Genomic DNA, 17,144 nt, shown 5'->3' on the forward strand with positions numbered 1-17,144 from the left:
AAATCAATACCATGGCATTGTGTTCTCCATCAGACAATTCCTAGTCCGCTTCTTCTATGGGGCACAAGCGTCGATGGCCATCAACCAAACTCTTAAACTTTCCTTTTCAGGAATCGTCCCTCTCTCCAACCGCCCCGTTAAACTAGAAGTTACTCCGATGAAACTCCTAAAATCTCCCTTTCTAGTTTAACCATCTGCCCAAGCTGCCATACAGAAGTATGCTTATCGCCCGTAAACCCGCCCAACCCCGTTTTTTTTCCAGCCAAAAAGAATTACAGAACGTCATTAGAAGCGACTCATGCCACGGTGGGGTGGAGGGGTTGTGGCCACGCCACGGAGGGACTTGCCTGTGTAGGAGCAAAAGCCTCAGTGCGGCGAGAGTTGCCTTTGTTTTGGAAATGGCCTCTTTTTGTCAATTTATAATTGCCTGTGGCTGCTGAGAAGATGTCGCGATGATGAGTCGAATTGGCTACATTATTCATGACCAATTGAGTGGATCTGGGTTGTGGGATAGTTGTGACTTACATGGCAGAAGAGGCGAACTGGCAGAAGTATAAATATTCATCTTCCCGTCTATGATTTTAAGCTTCCTCTTGGTAAACTATAACCAAAACCCATAGCTTTTCTCTGACTCTGTCATTCTCATCTCCCATTATCCTCTAATCACCACGCACAACAACCTCACAATGGCCAGCAAAGTCTTCAACGTCGGCGTCGTCGGCTACGGGTAAGTTCAAAAGAGACACCACAACCAACCAACCAACCCAGAACCAACAGCCAAACTAACAAAACGTCTTCTTCTCAGTCTCTCCGCCAAGGTCTTCCACATCCCCTTCATCATCACAACCCCAAGCCTCAAGCTGCACTCCATCGTCCAGCGCTCGCCCAAGGCCAACGACTCCGCGCCCGCCGACTATCCCGCCCTCAAGCACTACACCAGCTCCGACGCCCTCATCGCCGACCCGGACGTCGACGTCATCGTCGTCACGACGCCGCCCAACAACCACTTCGACCTCACCAAGAAGGCGCTCGAGGCCGGCAAGCACGTGCTGACGGAGAAGCCCTTTGTGCCCACGTCCGCTGAGGCCCAGCAGCTCGCCGACATCGCCGCGCAGACGGGCAAGCTCATCTGCGTGTACCAGAACCGCCGGTGGGACGCCGACTTCCTGCTGGCCAAGCACCTGATCGAGCAGGGCAAGCTGGGCCGCGTCGTCGAGTTCAACACCCACTTCGACCGCTACCGCGCCGACGCGCCCACCAACTGGAAGGGCCAGCTGGGCGTCTCCGGCGGCGGCAGCGCGCTCTTCGACCTCGGCACCCACCTGATCGACCAGGCCTACGTGCTGTTCGGCCTCCCCCGCTCCGTTCGCGGCCGCCTGCTCAACCAGCGCGAGGGCCGCGCCGAGTTCGAGACGCCCGACGCCGTCTCCGCGCAGCTCTTCTACGACAACGGCCTGCTGGTCAACGTCAACATCAGCGCCCTCAGCGCAGAGGTCAGCCAGCTGCGCTACTGGATCCGCGGCACAAAGGGCAGCTTCCGCAAGTTCCACCTCGACCCCCAGGAGGACCAGCTGCGCGCCGGCGGAAAGCCCACCGATGCCGGCTACGGCGTCGAGAGCACCGCCAACAGCACCCTGACCGCCGTGGACGAGGCCACCGGCAAGGCCAGCGAGGTGCCTGTCCCTGAGCTCGAGCCCGAGACCTACCGCGCCTTCTACAGCCAGTTCGCCAACGCGCTGGTCAGCGGAAAGGCGGAGGACATCCCCGTCAAGGCTGAGCAGGCCCGCGATGTGCTGAGAATCATCGAGGGTGTGTTGGAGAGTGCCAAGACTGGCAAGGATGCTGTTTTTGCATAAGCGGCGAATCGAAGAAAATGAGAGAGGGGGGGAGAGCATGTGAATGTATATGTGTGTGGATGATGTTACGATTTGGATATTTTATGGATATATATATACCAGCTTTTTACATAGGAGCAGTAAAAATAGGAGTTAATTGAATTCAATGGCGAACAACATTGTAAAGATGTCAAGATTGTGTAATTTGTACTGCACTCCGATGCTCATCCAGTGCGATAGAGATTGTTGGAAAGGCTGATCGTATCATAAGCCTGTTTTAAACACAATGTCAATGAACAAATGAAGAGTGTAAAGAATAATCAATATTCTAAAGAAAAAACCTATGAAATCAATATGGTGTCTGCAAAAACCCAACCTGACCAAGCCCAGCCTTAGAACCAAAAAACGCATAGGCTAAAAAAAAGTTCATGATTTTATGCGCTTTCGCCATGATGGGTAATGTCCCATTATATATCCCCCTTTCTATTCCATCTTAGGAATGCCAAAAAAAGAAAAACTCCAAAAGACAAGGTCAAATGCTTTACATGAGCAAGACGGCACATGTGACCGCCGCCAATACTGTCATCACCGTTGCGCCGCTGGCAGACCTCGTACCCATGTTGCTGTCAACCTTGATGGGTGTGTCCAAGATCTTGGGTTGATAGTCTGCCGGCGTTCCTGTGGCAATTGTGCCATTCCAGCAGTACTGCTGGAAGCACTTGTTGCAGGCATCGGGCACGGGGGTCTTGGTGCGCTCGAAGCTGCGGGACAGCATGGCGCAGCCAACGCACACCGGCCAGTTGGAGTCGCGAGTCGCGTTGCCTTGAGTGACCACATCCCAGCCGTTGGTAATGACGGCGTTACGCTCATCGTCCTTGTATGTCATCTGGAAAGTAGACAGGTTCGAATGGAACTGGTAAGGGTAGTTGGGCAGATAGACAATCAGGGGTGATGTGTCCGTCACGTTGGTCGAGTTGCAGCCGAAAAAGACGGGCTTGGTGTTGAGCCCGAGGTTGAGGAAAGTCTCCCTGCCGGGCACATAGGGGAACCCAGTGCCGTTGGAGATCTTGCTGACTGCACGCTCATAGGTGGCAATGGGAGAGGCACCATCGGGCCAGCCATTGGTATCGGCCGAGGAGTCGACTGAGAAAACAACGTCGACCTGGCGCTCATGCAGCAGATGAGGGTGATAGGGGATGTTCTGCAGATCCTCGCCACCATCCACAAGAGTCAATCGGTTGTTGTTGGCGAATGGGTTGTTCTTGGCGTTCCACCCCTTGAATGGATTCGGTGTCCAGTCGGCAATGTCGTTGTTGTCATTACCAAGCGCAGTCAAAACACCAGTGAGAATCTTAACCACGAAATCAGGGATGCCTTTGGGAACGATTGAGTTTGTGCTATTGCTGTCTTTGAGGTAGAGGACGATCTGGTTGAAAAGAGTGCTAGAAGTGCCCATGATATAGCCGACGTTATCGAATCCAACAAAGCAAGATTCGTTCTTGGGCAGCACGCCGTTGTTGAACTTGGAGCCGGCATACTTGAGCGGCATGTAGCCATTCAGGGTTGGGTCGGATGAGCCCATCTCCCAGGGGTTAAAGTCAAAGATTGTGGAGTTGTTGGAGATGATGGTTTCTCCAGGCGGGCGACTATCTGCCACGAGGAAAGGAAGAGGCGCCTTGGCGTTTTTGAAATCAGGGTCTTCGGCGATGGAAGAAAAGGTGTAGCCAGGGCCACCGCTGGCGATGTCGACGAGCTGATAAGAGAGGAAACGGCCCCAGTAGTCGGTGATGGAACGATCGAAGCCAGCCTTGTCCTTGGCATCGACGTCGTCGAAGACTTCATTGTAATAGCTCAACAGACTAACCGACTTGGGACCTGGAATATCTCGTTAGATATTTGCAGCTTCATTTTCAACATGTTTACTTTTTACCTACCCGCAAGAATGGATTCATCAAACTTCCAGGCGCCTGCATCTATTATGCCTTGGACCGAGGAGAAGTTGTTTGTGTAGATGCTGCCAACCAGCCACCCACCACCAGACAGACCAGAGATATAGGTTGCACTCTGCAGCAGACCGCCCAATTTACCAGTGGAGTTGGCATCGGGGGATCGAGCATCCCAGGCGGCAATGGCTCCAGCACCGTTCTGTAAGGCACGGTAGCCACCACCAGACACAGCCAGGCCAATGTTGGGCAAAGCTTTGGGGTCCTTCTCGACGTTGGATAGATATCTATCACTGTTGAAGCCGGGGATAGCGATACGGTCCAGGAGAGCTCGAATAGGCGCAATGGTCTCATTGCGTCTCCGGGGCAGCCATTCCTTCTCCTGGGGGCTCAGCTCAGAGCCAAGACGAATCACAGGACGCTCGCTAGGACAGTCAACAGTAGAGGGCGCATAGCCTTTGGGTGACTGGTCGGTGGCCCGGCTTCCGAGCGATCGAGGAAGCTCATCTCGATATTGAATATCATGAGGAACTGAAGATGCCACAAGGACACAAAGTTAGTTGAGAAAACTCGCCATCAGGTAGATTTGAAGTATTATTCTTGCATCGTGGATGCTTCGTAAAGAGACCATATGAAATAATGAACCAAACTTGGCATAATTGCCAATGCCTGAATCTGCACCATTTCGTGCCCTTTTACTGCAAGTATCCAAGAAAGACAAACATGATAATCTCATCATGTTTTCCAAAGGGCATCGTGATGGCAGAGGTTCTAGCTGAATCTGTCCGTACCTGCAGAAGCTCCGGTAGGCGCTAATAGTGCCGCCGCCGCGAGCAAAGTCGCCAGACGACTCATAGTCAACAATAAAGATATGAGGCGCCAAAGATGAATGAATTTTCAAATCTAAGCTGATAGCAAATGACAATGATGTCGACAATCCAGGGGAATGAGCTTGAGATGAAAATAAAAAAAGAAAGAAAGGGAAGAAGCAATAGTAATCGGGTTGTTCAGACAGAAATGGGGAGGGTATGAGAACAAGAAAAGAAGAAGAAAAGAACAAATACGAACAAGGCCCGAGATGAAAAGTGTCAGCTCAGACCGTTGGGTGGCATGAACGCCAAGGAACAAGTGCAAACGAGGGAGCCGCGGAGATTTTATTCACTCTTGTAGCACCAAAGTGTAGCCCTTTGAGCAGACCCGATGCGGTGGCTTAGTCGATGTTGATGGCCGCCCTCCACAAAACTCTCCGCTAGATCATCTCACCTTTTCTTTTTTTTTTTAACACTCTGCACATGCTGCGGATCCGAACGGCCAGTAGATCCGCGACCGGGTCCATTGCTGTGCGTCAGCTACCACAATTCCACATTTAGACCATGACGAAGAGGCGGTAGACGTGCTAGGCGGCATCGTTGATTTCGGGAAAAAGCCCGACTGGCGCTTAATGCTCTTCTGTCACTTCTCCGGCACCACCCTATCGGCCGCCCGTTGTCCAGCGTTGTCACTGCATTCCCTTCACATTGCTCGGACTCTCGCAGCCAAAGGGAAATGAGGTTTAGCGGGCGGCCGCCAGCCGTGGGCACTCACGCATCTGAAATTTGGATTGCCCGCCCAGCCACCAATCGAAGCGCTGCACGGATACCAAGAGCTTGGCAGGAGACCAGCGGCATGGCGGCGTCCAACTGCGACTGTGACAAAACTGAGACCTTCAAGGGAGATGGCCGAAGGAGTGAGGCAGTGCCAACATCATGAGAGCACTGCTGTAGGCTGCTGTAGGGCGCAGGGCGCCAAACGGTATTCGGGAGCTTCATTTGGTGCGAAGCAGCACTATTCCATCTGTTGGACCAGCACTTCCTCTGCTTACCTTCACAGCAATAGTGCTGTATAGCCATAATGCGCCTTGCCGGAAATGACGACGGTCGCCCTGCCGCTTATTTTTGGGGCCCGGCCGCCACGCTGTGTATGGAGTAGATTTTAACTACTTTCTGACCAGTTCCTGCGCCCCTCGCGTGTTTTGGGACATAACCTTTCCAGGTAGCTTTGCACCGCGCCGGGCCATCCGCGGGAGACTGCTGCGATGCCTCGAGATCTGCGCGAGGAACTGTCGACGCTGGTCAGTGCACTGTGTTTTAGGAGGTCGCACTGGTGATCAATCCGCAACGCACGCCGTAAGCCAAGGCACACGCGCCAGTATACGCCTCGAGCACCAGACACAGCGTCATGAGATCCTGCGAGCGGCTTTGACGTTTCATCTCCCTCCGGCCCGTGTCCATTGCCTGAAAGGGCATGCGAAACCCTGCAGGGACCTGTGGAATCTGATTCTGGGTGGTGGCCAGCGCCAGGGGGTGCCACTCTTGGCCCCAGAGCTGCTGGATCTATCGCCCGTTTGATGCCCAAAGAGGGTCGCCGATTCGAGGGACGCGGACTGGGATTTTTTGACGAACCACTCCATCAGCACAAAAAATGACAAAATCACCGTAGAAGCAGCGTCTGCTATCGGTACCTTGTAGATAGTATTACAGATTGTATCTCATGGGTACAGAAACAAGATGTTGCAAGCAAGTCGCACGAGACACGAGGCACACACGAAGTACTCCCCGGGATATCTGTTTCTCCCCTCCTTCCCTCTGACACTTTGTACAACCCATTTTCCATTCTCCACGAAACATCATCCAACTTGCTAAAACATAGCAGCGTGCGAGACAGCTGCTACGTAACAACAACCAACAGACATCCGCACGAAATGCTCGGATGCCCAACACAAGCTCCTTTGTTGCCTCCGTCTCCGCTGCCAAGCACCATCTGCAATTTCCCAAGCCAACGCCAGCCACGCATCCAGCAAACAACTCAGCAGCCAAGCAAGACACGCATCATGAAGAGAGACAATCCACATGGCGCGCGCCAGCTAGTGCTACTGCTGCTGCAACGCTGAGCAAGCAAGCAAATCAGTGTATGCCTTAGGTAGTACAGTAAGTACATTGCATGTACGAGCGCCGTTCCGCGGACTGCCGACTGTTCCACCGTCCGTCACTAGCCCAGCGTCTCTCCCATCCCATCCAAGTGTTCACCTGAATCGCCAAAACTCAGGGTCCATTGGCTCTGCGTCGATGCCTTCCCAGGCTCACCGCAGCGGAATGCCCGGGTCCCGAACAAAAAGACCATTGCAGCGGCGCTTGTTTGTGTGCCGTCACGTCCAAAAGGCTACAAGTCTAGGCATCCTTGGTTCTCTCTCCCCCGATCCGCCATTGAGGTTTTTACTCCCGCCGATGTCGAACACGGCATTAAAATCCGTCCACGATGCTTCAAGCGGGTTCATCATCGGGCGGTCTTGCGTCTCCGCTGCCGAGGTTGCCGAGACCCCAAAAGGCCCAGCTAAATCGTAGTAGTAGTAGTAGTACTGTAATAGTCCAAGCCCTTGTTCCCACCTTATATCGGAATCCGGCCGAAGGCGCAGACACAACAATCCTTTTTGTTCTCTCAATTAGTACATATCTTTCTTTTGAACAAGTGAAAGATGGCTGTGCAATTAGCAGCTGGCTCTAAGGAATGGCAAACTATGAATCCTACGTCTGAATCCACTACGCTTGTTACCTCATGCACGCTGGCAAAGTCTATGTGCAACGTACGTGATCGGCAGTATATTGATTGGACAAAGAAGAGGCACGGGCTATGACCCTACTTGGCAGACATAATTTAATTTCTCGTCTTGCTGTGCTCCAGGCCTCCAGGATAACTGCATGTAGCACATGGCTTCATCAAGATAGGGGTTACGCTGTGTCTCCCCTTTTCAATTTTGATAATGATGAAAAAGAAACGAAAGGCCCATCCCTGGGATCAACCAAAATCACTCACACAGCCGAAGAGAAATGTAATGCCCTGGTTCATATCTACGTCTAAACTCATTTCAAGCCACACAATCTTGGAAGAAGAATCCAAGTCTCATCGTTAACATGAATACTGCGTCTCCGTATACATCCCGCCCTGTATCAAGCAACCGTCTACCCATATATCTTTGCCCAAACGCCTCAAAAGCACAGCCACTTCCTCCTATCCAATACCAATACGTCAATCCCGCTCCTTCGTCTGATCTACACTGACCCTGCAGTTTTGGCACACTTGAATCAAACAATACATACAGCTCTGCGTAAAGCCAGTTGGCAAAATTCCGCAAAAATCGCAGGGAACATAGGTTATCTGGTGAAGAACCCACCGCTCATGTTTGCAGGGCTCTGGTCTGAGACCTCCTGACGTAGTGATTGCATTGATGCCTAGTTGTATGCGCTTCGCCTCGGCAAGGTGACGCTCCATCCGCTCTGTCATATAGTTTTCATATTTGATCAGCATTGGTCTGCTAACGCGCCGGCGCAGATTGTGCAATATTGAATCAAATCCACCGCTGTCGACTTGTGCCTGCACTATTCGTCCAAGCTCATCTGTAACTGCGTTATGATCGGGCTGGATGCAGTCGCACGTCTGCCATGCTCTGCCACATGAAAAGCAAGTATCGGCGCCGCATAGACATGCTGGTTCGTTCCGGTTAGCAAGAGCTGTTCTCCTTCCTCTTTGTCCGTCCTGAGCATCAAGTGTATCTTATAAGGACACTTACACAAGTGATTGCAGCCTACACTGAGCTGGATGTAGTTCTCGCAATGAGAGCATTTACCCCAGCCATATGTAACTGTCAGGTCGTGCAGTCTCTGTTCCTCCTGTGTTTCCCTTTCGCCGCAAGTAAGTCCCTCATGGAAAGCCTTCTTGCAGCGAACGCAAGTGCTGCCCTTGCATGTTGTGCACAACGCCTCTCCATGCACGATAAATTTTGGGTGAATAGGCGCTCTGCAGGCATTCCGGTAACAGTAGGTTGTCCCTCGTGCTTCGATTTCCCTCTTTCTCCTATTATATTTGTTAACTGCCTCTTGCGGCATCTGGAGCGTGTCCCAATCAAAGGGAATCATAATCTTGCAGCACCGGACCGGGTACATGTGGTCGCTTTCAAGCGCTACTTTTACCATTTCAACCACACATTCCTGACAGTAGTTGTGGTAACAGTAACCCAGCACAAGGTCCTCCGCAGGAAGCTGTTTCAAGCACGAATAGCACAAGCTAGGCAACCCTCTTCCCGTGAGGCCTCGGCCACGAACTGCTCCATCTGGCGGAGCATAAGAAGGCCGTGGGAACGGGTCTTTCCGTGGAGGCTGCTGCGGGCTGCCTTCTATGAGATTCTGAGGAGTGTGCAGACTGGGTGGTCCATCAGACTGCCGATGATCCATTTATATCTTTCAATGATAACTTCGAGCGCCAAGCAAAAAAAAAAAGAAAAGAAAAAAGTATACGACTTCTTGTGTCCTTATCTCGTGATATTGTGATGTTTGAAGAATACTAGGTATAATAGCACTTCAAGTTTAGCTAATATCCAGGTTTGTTTTTTGCTCTATCTGATATGGCACGGCAGGCACCATTCACTGGACTGCTACTGGCCTATGTGTCATGGTATAGTCTTAAAAGCCTGTTGCCATGGAAAGCTCAACGCAATCATCCGTTGTATGTCTTCTTTGGCAAGCTAGGCCCAGTGTTGACCTAGTGTTGATACATTGTGTAGGCAAAAGCAGACAACTGAGCGTCAGAAATAATGAAACAATGCCTTCAGGTATTAAAACGAGATCTCATGTCTGTATATACATTTACAGCGGACAAATTCAGTCAGCATTTTGCGCTTGGGGCGACCATTCGGCGATGGATACAAATTGACAACTCTTATCCAAACGTGTTACTTCTAAGAAATAGGACGTGATTTCGTATAGCTACACTTAGTACATTTATTAAGCAAGTTTTAATAATTGGAAATGCAAGAGCCTGTGCGATTAGTCTGCTTCTTCAACGGACAAAACATAAACAAGGCCTACTACGAAGCCATACAGTCTGGAAAAGCCGTTATATGAAAATCCTAAGCTTCGGACCAAGTAAGTACCTCTCTTTCTTTCTTTCTTATTTTGAGAAGCGGGACTGAACACAATCCGTTAAAAATCTGTGAGTCAAGATCTGGCATTACCTTAATGCCCTACTACAATCTGTTGAAAATCGGTGACTGGTCCAAGTAATAACGCCGCCCATGATTAGGCGCCAGGGGGAGGAGGCGGAGGGGGTTGGTCGCTTGGAGGAGGTGGGGGAGCATCTCCCGAGGGAGGCGGCGGCGGAGGAGCAGATCCTGCGTACTGCTGGATGAGGGCATTCAAGGGGCCTAGACCCGGAGGAGCTGAGAGGCCAGCGCCACCGACTTGAGGGAGACCAGGAGGCGCGCCCATACCCGGTGCAGCGCCGTATGCGCCATACGCAGCGTAGTTGGGATACCCACCCATTCCAGGAGCTTGGTTGTGTGAGGCTCCGTGTTGAGCCTGGTGATGCCAAGGGGCTCCTCCTCCTCCTCCTCCTCCTCCCGAGGAAGACGATTCGTAGTTGTTGTGTCCATAGTAGTTGTTGTCACCACCATGGCTGTTGCTATGGCCGTTGCCGTTGCTGTGATCATGGCCGCGATTGCGATCACGAGCCCAAGGTGCCGGTCCCCCACTGCCTCCTTCGTTAGAATCCTGGTTGCGGGATCTCCAGGGTGCAGGTCCACCGGTTGGTCCTCTCTGCCATGGCTTCGCTTCGCTGTTCCCGTTGTAGTTGTTGCTGCTTGGGCCGGCTTCGATTTGCGCAGGGGCAGCTCCTGAGCCGCCGCCAAGTTCCTGCATGAGTTGCTGCAATGGGGCATCAGTATCAGTCTAGAAAAGAGCAGTGAAGAATGCCAAACATACCTCCATTTCACGGTCGACGGCATCGCCACCCCCGATCCTACCTGCAGGGCGACCGCCCGCGTCATTACGCCAATTGGCGCCTCGCTGGCGGTCTGGACAATCCCTAGCCATGTGGCCGGCATTGCCACAAACTCGGCAGATGATGCTTGCCGTAAAGTTTTGTCGCTCAGGGCAGTCGTATTTACGGTGTCCAATCTTACCACAGTTTTGACAAGCCTGGTTTTCATCGTCTCGAAGGGTTCCGTTGAGCGCCGCAAGCTCTCGAAGCTGGTTACGCTTGAGCTCGTTTTGACCTTCGGGGATCGAAGCTGCCTTTTGGAGGGGAGAAAAAAAGTTAGCATATTGGATGCATCGACATCGATGCGGGGGAAGGTGCTAGGGAAGAGACGTACAGTTTCAATGACGTTGTGGATGAGCTGCTTCGCCTTGTTGACTTTTTCTTCGGTATCTGCCATGATCAAACAGTGAAGATCTTCCTCCTGGTTACTGGAGTGAGCTGCATCAGAGCGACCTTTGCCCTCTTTCACGGAGCCCTTGCCACGAATAGCAATCTTGGCACCAGAGTCATTCTCCATCTTCTTTAGTGTGTTACCACGGGGTCCGATGAGTAAACCAACTTTGGGGGAGAGCTATGTGTTAGTAACTAAGCTTGAAAAGAAACAGAATCGGAGACTTTAGAATTAGATAGGCACAATCAATCGACGGAAGAAACCAGAGTCTCTTAAAACACCGCATGTCGGTATAGTAACGAGAGTCTGATTATACTTCAAGTTGAAGGAAAGACAAGGGGGGTTAGTGGTTAGGGTTAAAGGGTTAGCAATCATACTGAAGTTAATCTCCGGGTAGTCGTTAACAGGCACGTAGACTTTCTCCTGGGTTTTTGTAGGCCTGCGGTAGTCCTGGGGCGGGTGGTAGTTAGGAATAGTTTTCATGGCCCTTTCGACCAGCTTGTGGCGTTCGTCCTCGAGACGTTTGCGATAGCGGTATTCTCGAGTGTTGATACGTCGACCATGGTTGTCGTACTGGGGAGGTGGTGATGGGGATCTGTAGGGCATCATATTAGCGTTAGAACTTGCCAAAACATTCCCATCTCATCAACACGGGAGATACACATGCTGGAGACATACCGATCACCATCTGCGGGGACGACGTCGTCGATGCGAAGCTTCTGGCTGATCTCCTCAATCCGAAGATGCAGAGTGTAGGCCTCAAGCTGCTCGCTCGTCATGGATGAGAGAATGGCTGTAGGCAGCCCCATAAGGCCGGCAGCCTTGTTCTCCGACGCGTCGCCCCATCGATTGCGCTTCTTTCGACGACGAGGGCCGTCGGCTTCGCTGCGAGGTTCAGGATCGCGGCCACGCTTAAGGTCGCGTTCTTCGATGATGCCATCTTCCTCGCCAGCGCCAAAATGCCGCGCCTTCCCGAGCGGGATGTTGTTCGAGCCTGTGATTCCCTGATTCCTCCAAGACATTTCGGCGGCGGATGCGACGATTCTCTGCGACAAAGGCAATGCTAAAAGCAAACGAGTGCGAGACTTGGTCTGGTGAAGTGGCCTGTGTGGCCAAAATGCGTAACTTCGCCTCTGAAGTTTCGGGCAATCTTGATAGCGGAAAAAGTATTTTGCCGGTCCGATCTAGCGCGGCGGCCAGCCCAGCTTCTAGAACGGTGCAGTCACTGAGCATCCGGTACCTTGATGTTTGCCGCTAGCTTGAACCAACTACTTAAGGTTCCATAGAGGCGGGCCCGAGGTATGGGTACCTGGTACTCCGATGATAGGAGATCAGAGGTCTAGCCCCTGATGCTTATCTGCGATTTGCATCTTGGGAGATGGTGAGAGCCAACATTTAACTTCTCACCTCTGAGATCGTGCAATGAAAGAGAGTTTTCAGGGAATCGCCTAATTCCGCCTTATTTTGCAAATTCACACGGTCAAATCCAAATGCTATCCCTCTTCTGGTGTAGTAGATGTCAATATTTGATCTAATATCGGCTCTGTTAGTGTCGTCGTTTGTCGACGCTCTGACGTGCGGAGCAATATTCCTAGAGTATTGCTAGCGAGATATTACCTAAATAGTTGACAGCAACTATCTTGCACTAATGCTGTCAAGTTGGCATCACTCATAGCTGGGGTTATCCTGTTGAGAGATTTATCAAGGCCATCTTACTAGCATAATCTCTTATAGTATCTTCATATAGTTCACCTTCAAAAACGAGAATATGTATGCTTCGTACGGGTGGAATACTAGATGGGCTCTTATAGACAGACATCCATCACTCATTAATATTCATTCTCCTTCTTCTTTCTATTTGGAATAGTCATCATGGAGGCTCTTCGCTCAAGGATAAGCGCAATGAAATAGCCGTTGGTGCCAAGCGACCGTTCGGTGAAGTCGATTACATGTACGGATAATATGATGTGGATCGCTTATAGCGCCACTGACTCGGCTTCGATAGGCTGACCAGATATCCGTCATTTAAATCTCAGAGGCTAAGCCGGCGGCTTCTGCACAGGGCTGTCGAGATTGGAAAGGTGTGCAGCCCGTTTCGTCCACCTGCAGGATGTTTTGCTAGCCTCTCGGTAGGATAGCAGAAGCTCACGTTTGACTACTGCGACTATTCTGAGTCAAGAATCGTACGTTAAATGTGCTATTTCGGCGCTACGCAGCCCCTTTTTGCGATCGGTGTTGCTTGTAAATGACCGAGTCCCGGCTAGCTCATAAATGATGCCATCTCGCTGATCTAGTCTTGGCTGTCAAATAGAGAAAAACAAACCCTGCAGCCCTAAACCACCTCGGCGAACAGCGACCACTGTTGACTAGGTTATCCTAGCCATTCCAAACTCTTTGCTATTACGAATGTGGGCGAACTTGTGGTCAACTCAAGACTCAATGTGGCGCCTTGTAAATCCGGTGCCAGGCCGTGAGTGGTTTGTCCAAGATCCTTCAGTTGACCCCTCTCGACTGGCTACTAAGCCTGCCAGGGAACTTTGCCCTACTTGACAAGCTCCGGTCCAACTAGCAAACCGTCGCATAGTGCGTGTAGCTAGGAAATCGCCTCCCTTGCGGTGGCCAGGGACTAGTACGTGCTCCCAAAGAGATGAGGATAATATGACATCTTATGAAATTCAAAAGGCCTAGGAACAGGTTCATGTTCATGGCTTGGCATAACCGACAGCTTTTGACTTTATACAGCGAATCTTCGCGTCACACAGCACAGCCTGTTCACTGCCGCAAAGTGCCGCAGCGCGTGGCATTCCCCCGCGTTGTTAATAATTGTTTGCGTTATGTGGCTTGCAGAGACGGAGTCCGCTAATGCATCAACGGTAGTGATAGTACTAGCAGTTCTGCTCCCTGTTGAACTAGCACAACCACCAGACACTAGCAGAAGTCGAAGGCGTATTCTCGGAGTCCTTAAAATAGCCGTGTTGATGCTCCATCAGTTGTTGCAGAAGGAAGAGGAGTTCAAGCCTGTTTCGGCGGCACAGTCCCGGAGGACGATATGGCACAAGCCGGTGATTGGCCCCCAATCTGGCGATTGCCACATTCCGGTGTGGGCTGCGCCGGGGCCCAGAAGCCGATGCCTCGAGAGGTTTGCCGTTTGGCTTTTTTAAGGCTTACTCGTGTACGCCTTGCTAGCACCCACCCTGCCTGGTCGTAGTCCAAAGCTTGGGGTCCACAGGAGCTTGACTTATATGTATCTGGACCATCTCCGGCAGGGCTGTCGCAGAAGACATGGAGGCATCAATCTCTCTTAGATCTGCAGCGCTTGCGACGTGTCGAATCCAAAGCTCATTTCCACTAGCTGAATAGCCTAGCCCACAGTAAGCGACTCGATCCCATCCCGAAAAACCCACAGGAGGAGGAGAGGACTTGGAGTCTGCCCGAGATCCTCGATCTTTCTTGATCTCCGGCGATCGAGAGAGGCGAGGCCTGGTGAGGGGCTGGCTTGGCGGGGGAGGAGTCGCATGGGATATCCGAGTATATCGGGGACATCGCCATCCGAATAAATAATGACTACTCGATGAATTCGACAGCTTGGATTCGCTAATTTGAGACTTGTTTATATCCCCCAGCGCCGAAAAAACGCACAGTCAGCAAAGCGCTCCCTGGGCTTGCAGCCGGACAGGGGACTCCCTACGTAAGCCTATATTATACCGGAGCACAAGCAAGGCACAGCTGTTCTATTGCTGTCGCATAAACCCTATTCAGCTTCTTGTCACGGTTATCGCTGGCCCCAGAAATTTCTAAACAACAACGAGCGGGGAGCCGAGACACTGCGGCAACAAAACATATCCATACCAGTCAACGAACAGTCACCCTGCGGCGGCCACATGCTCAAAGGTCGCCCACAGCTTTTGAAACTTGACCGGCAGCTACCAGCACAGACTGAGATTCTGGGGGTTGAAAGCAGGGGGAGGCGATAAAGATGGTGGGCGTTCCTGGACGATCCAAGGGTTGCGTCACTTGCCGGCGGCGAAAGAAGGGCGTAAGTTCAGAATCGTTGGCTCCAGCACTTTTGATTCACCCTCAGCAACAGGATTTATGAATACTACAACGATACACAGCTACAGTTATCTTTGGCATCTCTAGGAGGTTCTCCTTGAGTTGCATATTCGTCTTCAGTCTGATGGTATGGCCTTACTGGAGCCATGTTGCTAACTACGTCCTGTCTCCTAGTGCGATAAAAACGTCCCGTCGTGTCACCAATGCATACGGTCCGGCCTACAATGCGGAGGCTATGGACGAGATCTTGTTTGGGTCAATACCACACCAGACGGCGATGATACCGGCAAGGCTGTGCCATTACCGACTCGAGGGAAAAGCTCATCAACCTCGTCAACTCAACAGCGGCCCTGGAGTGTCATTTACACCACCAGAGGAGCAAACCACGTCAACACCAACATCACTCTCCACGATTCGCTCACTCGATCGGCCCGAGAAGAACTCTACTTCAGCACGCTCATCTCCACAGCACTTCCCTACGGCCATCTACTATCGGCCAGGGCTTCGGACGTATTGACAAACGGATGGGTGTCGGCAGTCAAAGCATATTACGACAAAGAGCCGGCTATTCGATATGCTTCGCTAGCAATGAGCGTGGGCTTTATGGGTGTTGAGGAGAGGAAGAAACAAATTACACAATCTAGTCAAATGACTCTTCAGGGCTTTGAAGCCTATAATAAAGCTATCCTCGAAATGGTCCGGGGGTTGAGCGACTCAAAACGATCTAAGAACGACGGCATTATCGTCGCCGCCAGAATATTACAGTTTTACGAGGTATGGACGGCTGCGTTTGGAACATCAGCTTGATCCTGGGAACTAACCAAATTGTCTGCTAGCTATTTTTTGGAAAGGCACCCGACTGGCGCGCTCATATTGAGGGCCAGCTGGCTCTCTTTTTGGCCAGAGGCCCAGAATCTTTCGTATCTGGACAGGCACATCAGCTATATGTTGATGGCCGAATCCTTATTGTACGAGCCCAGTCCGCTTTTCTTCTTCTTTAGCCGGTCTAACTGTGAAATAGGTCATGTTGTCAATCGGAAGACGGGCCAAATCTCCGCTCCACACACCCGAGTGGCGATCAACTCCATGGCGTGATATCCCCAAGTCGACCAAAGACAAGCTGATCGATATCCTGGAAGATGTCCCATTTATGCTGATCGCCTATGACGAACTTCGCGCCTGTCAGGATCCCGAGCGTTTCGACGAACTACGCCAGATTGTAATGCTGAACTGTCAGCACATTGCAACAAGCTTGGATGTCTGGGAAGAGGAAGCTGGGCCAATTCTCCGTCAGTTCGACTATACGTTTTCCGGCTCTCCTCTACCCACACCCCAAGACGACACTGAGTTTGGGCTTGTGTATATATCGGGATGCTATTGGGGTGCTCGCCTGATGCTGTACAGCACCCTTGGGATGACCTTGGCACATTCAGCCGGAGCTGCAAGCCCGGGGGCTGATAGCATACCATCTATGAACGGCAGCTCTCCAGCTTCGACTGCAGGTACGGCGTCGACGCCAGCCACCTCACCGGGGCAGTCGTCCGAAAAGTCCCCCGGGCCATACTACAGTCCTCCTCAGATAAAGATGGAAAACCCAGGAATCTACGCTCGCAAAATCGCCCACATGGTACACCTCTTGTATGAACCTGCTGCCGGCGCGATGCAAGGCGCCTCGGGTCTTTTCCCCTTGGCCCTTGCGCTGCGTTTCTTTGCAACAACCGAACCTCCCGGTCAAAGGAGCTTGGAGTCTGAAATGCTGTATAGGCTATACCGTAAACCTTTCGTGGGTACTTTTGTTGGACGATTCCTTAATGATCTCCAGGGATCTCAACAAGACGACGAAGCGAAGCGGGACAGCGAAGCCAAGGCGCAGCGGAATATCTTCTGGTATGCTGTCTTAGGCAGTGAAAATATTGTGCGTGTTGGAGAGAAAACAAAATAATGTTATGATTATGAGACGTCGCGTTCGGTGAATCGCCAAGACGATGCTGGGCATCCGGCCGTTATTAATATAATGCAACACAGATTGCGCACAACACCAAGTTTACGCTACACAAGGCTCTATGTTTTCTGCAG

The 17,144-nt window shown here is 51.5% G+C and overlaps 4 protein-coding genes across 4 annotated transcripts; 2 read left to right on the forward strand and 2 right to left on the reverse strand.

Moving 5' to 3' along the window:
* Window positions 1-142: 142 nt before the first annotated feature.
* TrAFT101_009315 (uncharacterized protein) lies at window positions 143-2,009 on the forward strand. The gene is made up of 2 exons (XM_024909055.2): window positions 143-727; window positions 806-2,009. The coding sequence occupies exons 1-2, from the start codon at window positions 687-689 to the stop codon at window positions 1,854-1,856; spliced, it is 1,092 nt and encodes a 363-aa protein (XP_024755327.1). The 5' UTR covers window positions 143-686; the 3' UTR covers window positions 1,857-2,009.
* On the reverse strand, window positions 1,762-5,691 carry TrAFT101_009316 (uncharacterized protein). Its single transcript, XM_024904280.2, has 3 exons — window positions 4,570-5,691; window positions 3,770-4,309; window positions 1,762-3,710 (listed from the first exon to the last, which is right to left on the reverse strand). Exons 1-3 carry the CDS (start codon window positions 4,631-4,633, stop codon window positions 2,377-2,379), a joined length of 1,938 nt encoding a protein of 645 aa, XP_024755326.1. The 5' UTR covers window positions 4,634-5,691; the 3' UTR covers window positions 1,762-2,376.
* Window positions 5,692-9,370: 3,679 nt separating this feature from the next.
* On the reverse strand, window positions 9,371-12,140 carry BBP1 (Branchpoint-bridging protein). Its single transcript, XM_066128615.1, has 5 exons — window positions 11,694-12,140; window positions 11,393-11,610; window positions 10,959-11,182; window positions 10,567-10,878; window positions 9,371-10,509 (listed from the first exon to the last, which is right to left on the reverse strand). Exons 1-5 carry the CDS (start codon window positions 12,035-12,037, stop codon window positions 9,886-9,888), a joined length of 1,722 nt encoding a protein of 573 aa, XP_065984735.1. The 5' UTR covers window positions 12,038-12,140; the 3' UTR covers window positions 9,371-9,885.
* A 1,314-nt stretch (window positions 12,141-13,454) lies between these two features.
* On the forward strand, window positions 13,455-17,010 carry TrAFT101_009318 (uncharacterized protein; the record flags this gene model as incomplete). The annotated part of the gene is made up of 11 exons (XM_024904619.2): window positions 13,455-13,485; window positions 13,547-13,574; window positions 13,639-13,644; window positions 13,893-13,897; window positions 13,986-14,154; window positions 14,376-14,386; window positions 14,639-14,703; window positions 14,977-15,051; window positions 15,243-15,842; window positions 15,905-16,036; window positions 16,090-17,010. The coding sequence occupies 11 exons, from the start codon at window positions 13,455-13,457 to the stop codon at window positions 17,008-17,010; spliced, it is 2,043 nt and encodes a 680-aa protein (XP_024755323.2).
* Window positions 17,011-17,144: the final 134 nt, after the last annotated feature.

This window comes from Trichoderma asperellum, chromosome 5, assembly GCF_020647865.1.
Source record: "Trichoderma asperellum chromosome 5, complete sequence".
Classification (NCBI taxonomy): domain Eukaryota; kingdom Fungi; phylum Ascomycota; class Sordariomycetes; order Hypocreales; family Hypocreaceae; genus Trichoderma; species Trichoderma asperellum.